The sequence below is a fragment of the Podarcis filfolensis genome (assembly GCF_964270895.1).
Source record: "Podarcis filfolensis genome assembly, chromosome: 14".
Classification (NCBI taxonomy): Eukaryota; Metazoa; Chordata; class Lepidosauria; order Squamata; family Lacertidae; genus Podarcis; species Podarcis filfolensis.
In genome coordinates this window covers 1,928,143-1,942,856 of record NC_139616.1, presented here as the reverse complement: position 1 = coordinate 1,942,856, position 14,714 = coordinate 1,928,143, and the positions used below count along the sequence as shown (strand labels likewise).

At 41.5% G+C, this 14,714-nt stretch overlaps 1 protein-coding gene across 10 annotated transcripts in view; it reads left to right on the top strand.

Annotated features, from left to right (window-relative positions):
* Nucleotides 1–14,714, top strand: part of LRRC49 (leucine rich repeat containing 49) — a 72,555-nt gene that overhangs the window by 22,235 nt on the left and 35,606 nt on the right. For all 10 annotated transcript variants that reach the window (XM_083586493.1, XM_083586492.1, XM_083586494.1 and 7 more), the window contains 4 exons: nucleotides 3,203–3,269; nucleotides 5,605–5,748; nucleotides 8,275–8,336; nucleotides 12,953–13,100. In XM_083586493.1, the coding sequence (XP_083442619.1) occupies nucleotides 3,203–3,269; nucleotides 5,605–5,748; nucleotides 8,275–8,336; nucleotides 12,953–13,100 (421 nt within the window). The remainder of the gene's footprint in view (nucleotides 1–3,202; nucleotides 3,270–5,604; nucleotides 5,749–8,274; nucleotides 8,337–12,952; nucleotides 13,101–14,714) is intronic.

Here is a 14,714-nt window from a genome sequence, read left to right as displayed (position 1 = left end):
AATAGCCATGATCAAAACGATCACCCTCCCAAAACTAACCTACCTATTCCAAACCCTCCCAACCTGGATTCCCCCAGCCCAACTCCGTAAATGGCAGAAAAACCTACACATATTTATTTTCTCACACAAAAAACCAAGAATAAGCCCCAAATACCTGCACCTCCCCTCAGAAGGACGATGGGAAATCCCCAACATGGAAGCATGTTATAATGCCAACCAAGTACGTCACATAATCCAATATATACTAGAAGATGAGACAAAACAATGAATACACCTGGAGAGGGACCGAATTGAAAATACCTGCACCACAGCATACCCATTCCTCCCAAACGGAGGAAAATTCCCACAACACTAAACAGGTGCACACAGACCATGCTTAAAGCATGGAAAGGTAAACTGTCCCCAGCCCCAGCCCCACTAATTCCCCTGGCGTACCACCCATTATTCCATCACACAGCACAAAACCTCCAGATAAAAACCTGGCAAACCAAAGGCTTATATCGCCTAACAGACTTCTATCAAAATAACAAACCCTTATCAACACAAGAAATACAAGACAAACTAGAAGACACCCAAATGCCCTGGCTGACACACCACCAATTACATGCCCTTGTAAACAATCCAGTAGTAAAATCAGCAGCAACTAGGCCCCTGACAACCTTCGAAAACCTTCTCCTAACGACAAAGGGAAACGGCAAAGGGATGGTATCCGCAATATACAAAATACTACTACAAAATCCCACAAACCCCCTAGACGTAATAAAAAAACAATGGGAAGACAACATAGGCTATGAGATTAACCCCACTCAGTGGACCAGAATGTGGTCTAAACCTCCCATTAAATCCATATCAACGAAAAGGAAAGAACTCACTCTGAAACTCACTTACAGGTGGTACCTAACACCGAGGAAATTAGCACTAATACACCCAGGAACCTCATCAAAATGCTGGAGAGGGTGCACCTCCACAGGCACATACCTCCACATGTGGTGGAATGCCCCAAAATCCAACTATTCTGGACAACAACCATACGAGAAATATGTAAAATAACCAAGCAAGTATTAGAAATCACCCCAGAACTGGTCCTACTAAACATCTTCCAAGACAATAATTCCCGCTCACATCACAAAGAACTCATCACCCACCTACTCTCAGCAGCCAGAAACATCATAACCAGACACTGGAGAAACCTGTCAGGAGTAAGCATGGACCAATGGTACCAAATAATATGGGAAACAGCCTTACGAGAAAAACTACCCAATAAACTGAAACTGACACGGGGACAAATAGAAGAAGACGCCTTCACCCCGGTGTGGCTCCCTTTTATCACATATACAGCCCAACAAGACAATGACAAGAATCCACCAATAGCATATGAATCAATATGGCTAACCTGATCCAAAAACACCCAGCCACCCCACTCACACATGGAAACAACGACCACCACAGCCAACCACAAACCCCAACCTCTCACCACCAAAGGAACACAAGTGAATAGTAAAGAGAACCTGCACAAGCGACGCTGACACAAAACCCCGCACATACATTAAGTAAAACAGAAACATCGCCACCTGACCCCACCCCACTTACCGTTCCCCCCACCTCTTTCCCCCTTTTCTTCCTAATGTAACACTAATGTCTCAACAAATGAAACTGATCTGTAGAAAATGTAACTTGGAAAAAGAGATGTTGCACATACTTTTGTAAACCAATAAATCTTTAATAAAAAAATACATTTTTTTAAAAAATGGTGAAATCGACAGCATGCATATTTCAAGACCCTAATAAGCTCTGCAAATTTTTTTCCAGTTGATGGCATAAATGTACATATTGGCTTTGAATAATAAAAAATAATAAGAGTAAGATTATTACTATTAATATCCCTCTGGGTGGCATATAGAATACAGTGGTACTTCGGTTTACAAACGTAATCCGTTCTGGAAGTCTGTTCTTAAACCAAAGCCCTTCTTAAACCGAGGCGCGCTTTACCTAATGAGGCCTCCCGCTGCTGATGCCCTTCTACCATTCGGCTTCTGTTCGTAGACCGAGATAAAGTTTGCTAACCGGAACACTACTTCCGATTTTGCAGAATTCGTATACCGAATAGTTCGTAAACAGAGCTGTTCTTAAACCGAGGTACCACTGTATATAAAAACATCATAAAAATTGAACAAGTAGAAAAACAGAGTATCTTATACCAGCTTGCACTATGCTAGAGAGCAAGCCAAACTATACATGATAAAGACTCCGTACTATCTAAGAATATCGGGGCTGGGATGGTCTAGGAGCAGGAGCTAACCTCAGAAAGAGTCCTAACTTTGAAAGAGACCCAACTTTGCCATGCCAGCTTTTCCCTGTCTTGGGTGAGGGGAGCCTGAGGAAATTGTCCTCCTTCTGTGAGGCTCCCTCCCCCCAGCACTGCAGAAGGGCACACCACCTCCCTAGGAGTGAGCAGCTCCTGCAAATCCCAACATTTTCCTCTGAGAATCTTTCCAAGCTTTACTCACCACTCCTGCTGGTCTCAACCGGGAACCGGGTGAGAGTGGAGGAGAAATGCAAGATCCTCTTCCACACACTCGAGATGCCTCAAACTCGGAGGGGAGGTTGTTCAGTTGCGGCTATTAATGCAAGTCTGAATATGGGACAAACCACAAGTAACTGTGAATTAAGTGGGGCTTTCTTCTTTATTTACTTCTAACCACCCTTGCATTGGAGGAGGGTGAGTTCCTGGTGCCAGTCAGGAACAGATTGCTAGGAGATTCATAATTTCACTCTCCTTTATTGGAGTGCTTAATACTGCAAGAAGTCTCAGAAGCTGCTGTTTTCCCAAGTTTGCTGTTGCATCTTGTCCTGTATCCACCTTCTTGCTAAGCACTCCACTTCCAGAATCCATACAATTTCAAGCTGGTGTATGGAGGCCTTCCCTTTTTTTCTGCCTCTGTTCAGCATGTTGGCTTTACCATTTACGTTAGCAGCAGGGGTAGATCTGTGGTTGAATCCCACTGTCCTTGCCTTCACATTGGGGACCTGTGTATGCTGGAGGTTCTGGGATGCACTGGCATTCTGCTTGGGATTAGATCCTCAGGTGGTTGGTTATGCTGGACAGAAGCCCATAGCAGATTAAAGCCTGGGCAGGGGTCAAATGGGAATAAATTTCCCCTCCTTGAAATAAAAATACTTCTTGAATGCTTGAATGTTTCAGAATAAGGAGAATATCAAACCTGGATAACCTTGTAAGCCTTGATGTCTTGGACCTTCATGGAAATCAGGTATAATGTGATAAATGCTTTTTCAGTTTGTACCATGGGGTACCTGTTGCTGGCTTTTTAGGTGTAGTGCTGCTTTGCATCTCTCCTTTGTTTTCATGAGACTTGCTAAATTGAAGGAACTTAACTTTGCATAGTTTTTCAGAATCTTACATTGAGTTAATTATGCCATCAGCCTGTGGAGTCTAGTGTATCATTCATTTCGTTAGGGCTGTCAGATGACTAGATAACCACCTGCTCCTTCACTATATTGAAGAGTTAAAGTGTTTGGGGGCTTTTTATTTCGAAAAAGACATCCAGTGGGTTGGGGGAGCACACCTAATGTTTACAAAATCAGATACCATCTTATTAGGACGTCCATCCGACCTTGTAGAATCTAGGCCTTTAGTGTGGTGGCACATTCTCCTCGAAGTATCCTTCCATTACTCTTCAGGTGCCATCTCTGTTTTCTGTGCCTATCAAAGACCCTCCCTTTTCAACAAGCCTTGTAAGGGGAAAATCTATCTAATCTGCAACTGTATTGGATTTGAAACTGTTCTGACATATAAAATTGGTTTGACATAGGGAATTTTTGTAATTACCTTTATTGATATTTTCACTATGGAATCACTTCAAGTTATTTTTTGAGAAACGATTATTTAGTGGAATCAAATAAATGAAATAACTGATCTCTCCTGTAGGTGACATATTAATAATGTTATCATGTTGATTCATTATATTTGTACAGTTCTGTGCTTTTTAGCCAAGATTGTTGTGATCCACTAAATGAATCAGTTAAATCAGTCATTTTGGTTATTTGGTCTACAGACATTGAACAGCAAACATATGTTATCAAGACAACCACAGCAGAGAGAAAATGCATATATGTGCACACAAATTGTGCCTTTTAAAATAATAAAATGTGTGAACAGTCAGAAATAGTTTAAAATACATAAAATTTTGATTGACCGCTTTTTCCATTTAGTAACTAACCTGGTTTTGATGGCTATGGTGAGGAACATGGCTATATTTTCTGTGACCTTATGATTAGAGTCTGCCATTAAAATTGCAACAGAACCCACCTGACTACCAAAAAGTGTTAGTCAGTTCATGTACAGGGCTGGCATCAAGGATCAGCAGAGTTGAGCACCTGCTAAGGGCCCATAGGAGGCTGATGGAGAAGAGTTCCCTCCTGGACCTGTTGCAACAAGCAGGCTCACTTGCTGAGGGACAGGGTGAAGGCGAAGCATGGAAGGTGTCTTGCTCAAGAGCCCTCCCCAGGAAGTATTGGGAGCAGCAGTGAACCCTGGGCCTGGCAGAAATGGCAGCCCACCAAAACATGCAAAACTGCCCATCAATTTATTCAAAACAATAGGGAAAGATTAGATTTCTCTTGTGTCATCATACAACAAGGCCGGCCAAAGAAGTTGATTTCTAGTAGGATCAGGGTAGAGAGAAGAAGATCCCTCTTCACACAATACATAATTAATTTATGGAATTTGCTGTCTTAAACTGTATTGATGGTCACTGGCTTAGATAGCTTCAAAAGGGATTAACATTCATGGTGCTTTTTACTAAAAGGAATTCATGTGTACAGAGGGGAGTATCCTGAGTATTAGTTGTTGGGGAAGGATGAGTAAGAAGGATAAGCTAAGAAAATCATGCTTAATCTTGTGTGTGCTCAAACCGTACTGTAATATTTGAGCTCTGTTTCATCTAATGCTTTGTTCCTACTTTAGTTAACATAATTTTATAAAACCATATATGTGTGTGTGTCTGTGTGTAGATCTATAGATAGTTTGTGTGTGTTTTAAAAAGGAAAGAAGGAAAGCTGTGATAGGAAGGAATTCCATTAACACTGACAGAAGAAGTTCATAAATAACATCTCTATGAATTCTTCATGAATCCCAGATTTCTGCTGTTCTGATAAATGCTTCTGCTCTTTTGAAAGGAGGCACTGCAGGGACTCCTAGCAAGAAGCCATCTTTGGAGAGTTCCAGTCTTCATTCTTAGCCACTTGTTCCTGTTCTCCATTTCTGTGTGATGTCAGCTGTACTGCTTGCTAACCCTATTATTTCAGTTATTTGCTTCTTAAGTAGTTGGTGCTCTACAATTAACTTATCCTTTGCATGGTTGCTTGGAAGTAAGTCCTACAGTGCTTAGTGGAGCTTACTCCCATGTAAGTGTGCATAGGGGTGTGACCATAAACATTTCACTTTTTTACCTCCATAAGATCCGGAGGCACAGTTCAGGCTTAGAAGAGAAGCTGCTTGTTTAATGGTGTCATTCTTAGCGGGGGGAAAGAAGGGTTGGGCTCAACTGATACAATCCTCATTCTTCCTCATCTTCTCTTTTACAGATTGCTATCATAGAAAATCTCCACCATTTAAGTGACCTCAGAGTGCTGAATCTTGCCCGGAATTGCTTAACATACATTGAAAACCTGAACGGACTAGATTCACTGACGGAACTTAATCTTAGATATAATCAGATCAGAATTGTGGTAAGTGAACTGAATCCATTTGCTCTAGAAAAAAATGCTATAATTTGAATGAACTATATTGCTTTTGGAATTTTAAAACAAATTTGATTCAAAAAAATTCAGTTTCTTTTGGTGGGTTTTTTTTTGGGTATCAATGTATATTGTCATGTAGAGTCTTCAGTTGAATAGAGAGCCTATGAATACATACTTTGCAGGAGATCTATAAAGTGATATACCTAAGGGATGTTTGAATTGCTGTAAGCCTTGGAATCTTAAGGTCATGGAAAGTCAGGGCAGACAGAAGGTGTCTGACGGCCGTTGTCTGAACTGTATTGTTCTTGAGTAAGAAGAGGGAAAGCTGAAGGTTCTAGGCAAGGAAGAGGAGCAGAGGTTAGATATCCATACACCAAGGAAAGGAAGAGGTTTTGGGAAAGGAGGATTGCAGAAGAGCATGGCTCAGAGAAAAGGGGTGGTGGTCTGAGTTGGACAGCAGGGAAAGGCGAGAGAGAGAGAAACCCCCCCCCCAATAGTTAAAAAATTGTTTAATTAGCCAAAGACCTGGGAGAAGAGGAATGTTTTCGCCTGGCGCCTAAAGATATGTAGCAAAGGCTCCAGGCAAGCCTCCCTGGGGAGAGCATTCCACAAGTGGGGAGCCACCACAGAAAAGGCCTGCTCTTTTGTTGCCACCCTCTGTACCTCTCACGGAGGAGGCACATGAAGAAGGGTCTCAGATGATGATTGCAGGGTCTGGATTGGTTCATATGGAGAGATGTGGTCCATGAAGTCCATTTGAGTAGAAAATCAGCACATCAGAGAGGGACAAAATTGTCCAGGCCATTCATTGTTGTGATAGTTTTCTCCTTGCTGGCAGTGTTTGTTTTTCTTCTACACTACAGTGTTCTAAGCTGGTCCTGAGGATCTTATAACATTAAGAATTTGGTATTAGAGTTTGCCCGTTTTCTTCTTCCCCTCTTTGACCCTTTTCCCTTTAATATCACAGCTTTTTAGATTATAAGCCTGAGGGCAAGAACTTTTTTTATTTGTAAGACACTCTGGGAGTTTATCCAGCTAGAGAGTTGGGGGTATAAATAGATTGAAATTGCTGCATTGTCTGTTAGAATCTACCTTTTGCTACATTAGCCATCTAGACTGTGCGCTCAGGACAATTGTTTAAGAAGCAACTAATCCTTGTTATCTTGAGCATAGACCTTGTGGTGGTGAGAATGAAACATCTGCATGACAAAATGAGTCTTGCTTTTCACATTGTGTAGGGAAGGGGTTTTTGTGTGTTCCAGAAAATCAACAATCTTGCCTATCGTGATGTGGGTGAGAAACACCATGGACTGGCCCACATATTTGTCCCACTCCTGAAAGCCAAGGAGACCCCTTGGTTATTGTTTTTGTATGTTACTATGTTATACATTTTTGTGTTTTTATATTGTAAACTGCCCTGTGATCCTTGAATGAAGGGTGGTATAGAAATTTAATAAATCATCGTTATCATTATCAACATTATCTTGGTGTATTTGTATCCACTCATTGCAAGTTGGAGAGTTGCTTCACCCACTGAACTCATCAGTTTGGTGGTGGCAATGGCAAAAATAAACGTCTCTGACTCATGGAAGAATTGGATGGATTGTTAAAGTGATATTGTTGTTGTTGTTGTTGTTGTTGTTGTTAATAGTAATAATAATAATACAGTGGTACCTTGGGTTAAGTACTTAATTCATTCTGGAGGTCTGTTCTTAACCTGAAACTGTTCTTGACCTGAAGCACCACTTTAGCTAATGGGGCCTCCTGCTGCCGCCACGCCGCTGGAGCACGATTTCTGTTCTCATCCTGAAGCAAAGTTCTTAACCCGAGGTAATATTTCTGGGTTAGCAGAGTCTGTAACCTGAAGCGTATGTAACCTGAAGTGTATGTAACCCGAGGTACCACTGTAATAATAATAATAATATATACCTTCCCTGTGTTCCCACAAAGGCTGTGCATTACAAACTGATAACCATTTTGTGAGATCTGGAGTGCATTTCTGTGTTGTCTGTGGTGGGACTCCAACTCGTTAAGCTACTTGAGGAAGCAGGGAAATGTCTGCAGAGCACATTTCAGTATTGCTTGCTGCTGGTTGGACAGCTGCATGCATGAGTTAGCACTTTGATGCTTTAGACAACAGCATGACTACAAAATTGGATTTTATTTTGCTTGCCGTTTCATAGCGGTCTGCTTTCCCCTGCAGCTGAAACCCTGAGTCAGCACCTCAGTTCCATTTTTGAGAAGCCTGCTCAAAAAGAGGCCAGCATCTACTGCCGCTGGCGTCTCCCCTCTCTTTTGCTCAACACTTTCTGTTGCAAGCAGTCCAGCTTATTTTCCAAGAGGACCTATGCACCACAGAGGGATGGAGCCGCGTGTTCGACATCAGTTGGCACTGCAGCAAGGTTACAGTAAATTGCAGTAGGCATGTTTCATCCTCCAGAGAAGCAAGAGCGTGTAGAGCATGCTGCCCTTCAGATGCTGAATTTGGTGTTTTCTCTCTCTCTCTCGTTCTAGAAAGATGTGGATACTTTGCCCTGCCTCCAACGTCTCTTCCTCAGCTTTAACAATATATCTCGGTAAGCAGAAACTGCTGGTGGGCGGGGAGAGAATCCGTTTGCTCTCTCAGTGCCTCACTTATTACCACTGTCCATTTAAAATTAAATATTTGCCAGTGGCTACTTTTGTCTGACTGGTAGACAAATGATACAGTATATGGAGAAAGAGAACAACTATGAACCCAAAATTTAGCAAAACATTTAATCTTTTTTTCTAAGTGCACAGAGAAGAAATGTTTCTCTTCTGTTTTAAAATATGTCATTACCATACTTAAGTAGAAAGCCCGGATATTGATACTGCAGAGTCAATGTTAATCTGAATTAGTTTGTGAATCACTATTATTCGCATTATTTTAAAAATGCCCTAACTGGGTTTAGATTATACAGCCTGTTATATTTGCTCCAGACTGTCATGTAAACTGATGTCTCTTTAATTGAAGTTACAGGCTTCCATTTGTGCAGGTCATTCAGCATCCTTTTTTTAGTTACTAAGATGCAGGTTGTTCCTTTCTATGCTACGCTTCAACCTAGTTATGAAATCAGGAGTAAAACACCTTTTTTTAAAATAAGAGCTGCATTTTCTGAATCTTATTCTCCCCACCCCCTCCTTTATTCTGTTTTTATATAATTTTGGCTGCAGCATTTAATTAAGCCTGTTTTCAAAATTAGCGAATGTATTCTTTCCTGGATGCACTTCCCCCTTGATCACAATTTAGTATGTCTAACATCCTTTCTCAGAGGCAATTACGTGTTGCAGCGATTCCTCACTGCAGGATATTCAGCCTGGGATTGCAGCAATTACTCACACATTGGGAGGGTGGGGGAGGCAGGCAAGGGGTTTTAATTGCTCTCAGTGGAATTTAACCACGTGGAACTACTGCTGTTTGTTTTATTGTGCTTATGTTCTGGAGAAGTGGAATGGGGAAGTGAACTAATTGAAATAAGTGAAAATGGTAACTCTTTTGTTGTGAAAGTGTTGCTTGTTGGCTGCAGTTTAAACTGTGGAAGGATATGTGCCACTTGCTGGGTAGAGTTTTCAGTACTTAGGAATTTATGTATTGCAACAGTGCTGAGAACCTAAACTTCACATTCAGTGCATATCCTTCCATAGATTGGATTTGGCAGCATTATTTAGACATGAACACAGCCATCTACCAACACTCCAGCTTAATCTGCCCCGCCCTCCTTTATGGTTTGGATTGTTTCACTTTGAATGATACATAAATCCTACCCTGATTTAACTTTTTTGGAGGGGGGGGAGTGTTTGGCTGGGCTCAGCAGTTGAAAGACTGCAGAGGTATATTGCTCTGCCTTTAGGATGTAAACCCTGCAGTCAGTGAGAATTATTTTCTGCTCAGTGTAACTGAACATCATTTTTCCAGTGTCCCAGTTTCTCTCAAGCAAAGTTCCGCTGTGGTGGTGGTAGTTCTGTACTTGGGGAAGGGAGACTGTGAATTAGAAAAAAGAAAACTGCAATGTCTAGACTGGGGCTGAACTTAAATGGCCCTTTCCTGAGTTTGCTAACTGTTTCTTGTGCTGTGAAGTTGGAGGGGTCATTCTCCTGTGATGTCACGCTGGACTCAGGAGGGTTTAGCTCTTCCAAATGCTCTAAGGCAGGGATGTAGTCACCTCACAGGAAACTGTTTCATCAGCTCTGTTCACGGAAGTAACCCAAGTTATGTTCTTGCTGTTTGCTTGCCATTCTGTTGTCACATGCAAAACTTACCGTATTTTTCGCTCTATAGGACGCACCCGACCATAGGACGCACCTTGTTTTAGAGGGGGAGAACAAGAAAAAAAAATTCTCCCCCTCTCTGCTCAGCGCCCCTTCAGCGAAGCAACAGGAGAAACGGAACCCCTTCCATTTCTGCTCCTGCTTCGCTGAAGGGGCGCTGTGCAGCTCTCCCTCTCTGCTGAAGCCAGGAGAGCAAGACTCTCCCGGCTTCAGCGAAAGGAACCCGAAGCCTCCGGAACGCGGAGGGAGCACTCCCTCTGTGCTTCGGAGGCTTCGCGTTGCTATTGCTGAAGCCAAGGAGCCTGCATTCGCTCCATAGGACGCACACATATTTCCCCTTAATTTTTGGAGGGGAAAAAGTGCGTCCTATAGAGCGAAAAATACGGTACTTTCTAGGTGAATCATTTTTGAGATAGCCATGATGTTTAGCACTCTTAGTGCTTAAATAAAAAGTGATGGTTCATTAATATTATGTTTTTCTTTAAAGTAGAAGCTTAAGTTCTTGACACTTCAAATAGAGATGTAATAATTGAGGGTGTGTGTATGAGGGAAGAGGAGCTGTACCTCTGGCCATGCTCCTTCTGGGTTAGTTTGTCCAGGTAAATGTGTACATCAGAAAGAGGGAATCTTTCCTTCTCTGTGACTAGCCCTCTCTTGTATTCCTTCAGTATTCCCTGTTGGTATTTCCCCCATTTATCTTTGTTTCTATCTCTCTGTATCTCTAGGCTTTCATGCGTTATTTCTCCTCCTACTTGTGAGCCTATGTACCACAGGAGAGCACCTGAAGTAGTGAAGGTTCCACCTCAGGCTGCACAATTGCTGTCACTTATGCCATTGTTTTTGTGTATAAAGCAGTATTTTTAAAGCAGGGATTATGCACTAAGAATGGCAGCATTTTTAAAACAAAAAAAAATTTTTTTTTTCCTTTCCAGTAGCACCTTAAAGACCAACTAAGTTAGTTCTTGGTATGAGCTTTCGTGTGCATGCACACTTCGTCAGACATTTTTAAAGACATGTTGCAGACCTGCTTAAGTTGAAACCCCAGGGAAGGCACAACGAGGGGTGACTGCCCTCTGCCCCAGCCGTGGGTACCTTGCGAGGGCAGCCCTGCCTCTTCCTGCTCACCTGGTGAAGCCGGGCCGGGAGGCCAGCCAGGCTGCTGCTAGAACAGTGTCAGAAGGGGAAAGGAAGGTGCAGGTGAAAGAGGTAATCCCTACTGAGGCAGTAGAAAAAGAACAGAAAGTGAGCTGGGGGGCTCCTCCCCCATCAGCATGAAGAGGAAGGGGGCAGAGGCAAGAGTGGGGTCACAGCCCTCTCTCCACTATGGGGGGAAATCACGGGAAGGTCTAGGATCCCTCAGGGAAGATGTAGCAGGTGTTTAATACACTCAACCCTAGCTTTTAAGGTCAAGTGTATTCATTTATATTAGATTAATATTTTATTTCTCTGCAAAAGTTAATCTAGCACAACAGAGGAGAAAAAAGCATTTATATTTTGTGTAGCTGAGAGAGATCCAGAAAAGTTGCTTCTTCTAAAGAGCTATTGTATTTTTATGTTGTGAACCGCCCTGAGATGGGCAGATGAAGGGCAGCATACAAATTTCAGCAACAACAACAATTAATATAAATTATTGATAAAAGTAACTGAAGGTCATTTCTACTGTTACTTCTATATATTTCATAAATTTTACACACTGATTGTAAAAACAACAACCCTCAAAGCGGTTTTCAAAAAAATAATAAAATCATCAGTAAAAAGAACTGACAATAATTTTAAAAGTTCAAGAAAATTAAAATCAACAATAAACTAAAAACAGATAGAAACCTATAACTAAAAACTGATGTGTGTTTTAAATACCTTATTTTTGTCTCTGCCAGCTGGCCATCTGTTTGGGGAAATTAGATAGAGGATTTGCACTGGAATTTGATGCCCGGGAGCAGTAAATAATGGACTTCATCCCCAATTTACCATTTGGCATTAGGCCTCATCCCCTGAGCCACTGCACCTGGAGGACCTCTGGGTTCCCGCTTAAATCATCAGCAACAGCCGCCATTCCTGCATGCCTGAGGGTGTGTCCCCCTCCCTTGCCACAGTGGGACCAGCAAACAGGCCAGAAGGTTTGCAGTTAAATCCCCTCTGAACCAGTGGTCTCACATACGTATCTCTTTGGCCATTGCACCCTCCTGCCATTATCTGAGCCCCTGCCTTTAGTTGCGCTCGTTCACTGTTGGGACTTTGTATTTTGTTCAGTTCAGGATCCTATTGCATGGGAGAGCCCTATGCTACCCCCGCCCCCCCCCCCCCCCGCCGCTGCATTGGTGTTGTTGGGCAAATTTGACATTGGGAGAATGGGAAAGACAAGCTTGCGGGTCCAGGAGAAAGAAGCAGAGGTGCAGAGGAAACATGTAAACTTTTTGATATATTTCCTTTTTTTAAAAAAGGGCAACTGAAACAGCCAGCCCTCTTCTGAGCATATTTCATTCCCAACTGCATTGGTGCTTTGTTTATTGGTCACTCAGCCATGATAAACATTTGAGTGATTGAAACCATGACAGTGATAGATGTAACTGATATGACATCCCTCAGGAGCAGATCTGGATATAACCCAATTCACACATTTCAAACCTTTACAACAGAAAACCAGTGAATATTGTGAAAGTTAACTGAAACATCCCATTAAGTTTGAAAGTCACATAAAACCAAATATGTCAAAAAACCTTGACCAGTTATTGCAAAAATTCACCTTTCTCTATTTGATGGGGGGAATAGTATTGTTACTGCTTACTTTTAATTAGTGGAATGATATCAATAATGGTTATTTTAAGGTTAATAGTCATAGAAATTGATGATTGTATGTTTGAGATCCGTGACTTGTGTTCCATTCCTTTTTCTTTTCACCTAGTTTTGATGACATCTTGTGCCTTGCCGATTCTGCATCCCTTTCAGACATCACCCTAGATGGCAACCCGATAGCGCAAGAGGCATTTTACAAGCATACTGTTCTCCACCATATGATGCAGCTCCGACAGCTGGATATGAAGAAGATCACAGTAAGAGAAACTCTGTGGGGAAAACTCTGTGATGGGTTAAACCTTGAAATAAGCAAGGAGTTTTATTTAACCAGACTATTCACAGTGCCAGCAGGTTTTGTGTTTTTTATTATTTTTAAAAAACTTACTACAGTTACTAAGAATATTTTTACTATTTTCTATATACAAAATGCTTAGCAATCTCCTCTGGTTTGTCTTATTGACAACCCCATAAGGAGTGAGGTCTACACTCATTGAATTTATGTTTGGGATAAGACAGCAGAAGGACTGTCTGTGTCAGTATGAGTTTCCCATTCCATAAGATCATTCTTTGAGGCTCTTCTCTGGGTATTGGCTCTTTCAGAATTTAGGCAGGTAGAGCTGGAGAGAGCGGTCTCCCCCTCCCAAATTATGGAATCCCCTTCCCATAAATAAGCACTGGGAACTTTAGTTAAGATGCATCTTCTCTTCACTGTTGTTAAGTTTGCATTTTATATTCAGCATTTTAATTTTACTGGTATTTTTGTTGAAAGCCACTCTGAAGTAGAAAGCCAACATAAAACATACAGATATTATAAATGAGCACAAGCAGCAGTCCCAATTGCATGGTAAGCTGTTTTTGAAACCAGCCTTTGTGTACAGTAAACCCACAACTTATACACATTTAACTTGTGCTCATTCAGCTTAACACATATGACAAAAAATATAAATATATAAATATAAAAAAATAGAAAGGGGCTGAGTTCTGGGGGAAATGGTGTTGGCAATCCCACCCGCCATTGAACCCAATCCCTGTTTAAATTGTGAGCTTATTGTACTGCATAAAGACACAAGAATACAAATAGCCCCCACAGAAAGAGACAAACGAATGAAAGAAAAACTCCCTTGTCAAGAATATGTCAAGAATATGTCAAGAATATAAACACCTCACCATTAAGGCATTAAGAGAGAGAGACAGCCTGTTCTCCTGGACTGGAATTAATATAAGAGGAAGGAACTAGTCTTCCTAGAACCCATCACTTCTTATTTCACTTTGGGTTAGGCTACATCATTGGGTAAGTTTGACAGAGAAAGCTTCCTGTCATACCACCTTTGGAGGGGCAGATTGTTGATCACTTTTCCAGAGAAAGGTTATCTCCATTTGCTCAGCTGTGAGAAGATGGATCATTAACCATTTGGAGAGGATGGCTTTATTTGCTCCCCAGAAGAGAAATAATAGGTCCAGTTCAACTTTACAGTGAAAGAAATGACTCTGAAACTTAGTAGCTGTCTTACATTCCCTCCAAAGATGTTTGTATGAACCTTGCACCAAACAATTCCTCCATCCCAAAGGTATGATGCAGCTAAACAGGCTTTACTTTGAACCAATGGCTCTTTTAGCAGCCTATTTAACAGCTTAGTTAAAAATGTTGGAAATGCCAACATTACTATAATTACCATCTCTCAACAGGCATCCTTACAACTTCTGCAAATAAATAAATAGAATGAAAATGTCAGAATAGGTATGTCCTGAATAAATCTGACAGCAAGGATTTTCTTTTTTAAACAAACCACCTGCTGAATACTCTCATTGCATTTAATATGCAGGGTCTATCCGGCCATACAGATTTTCTTCTTTCTAGAACTTTCTCTTAA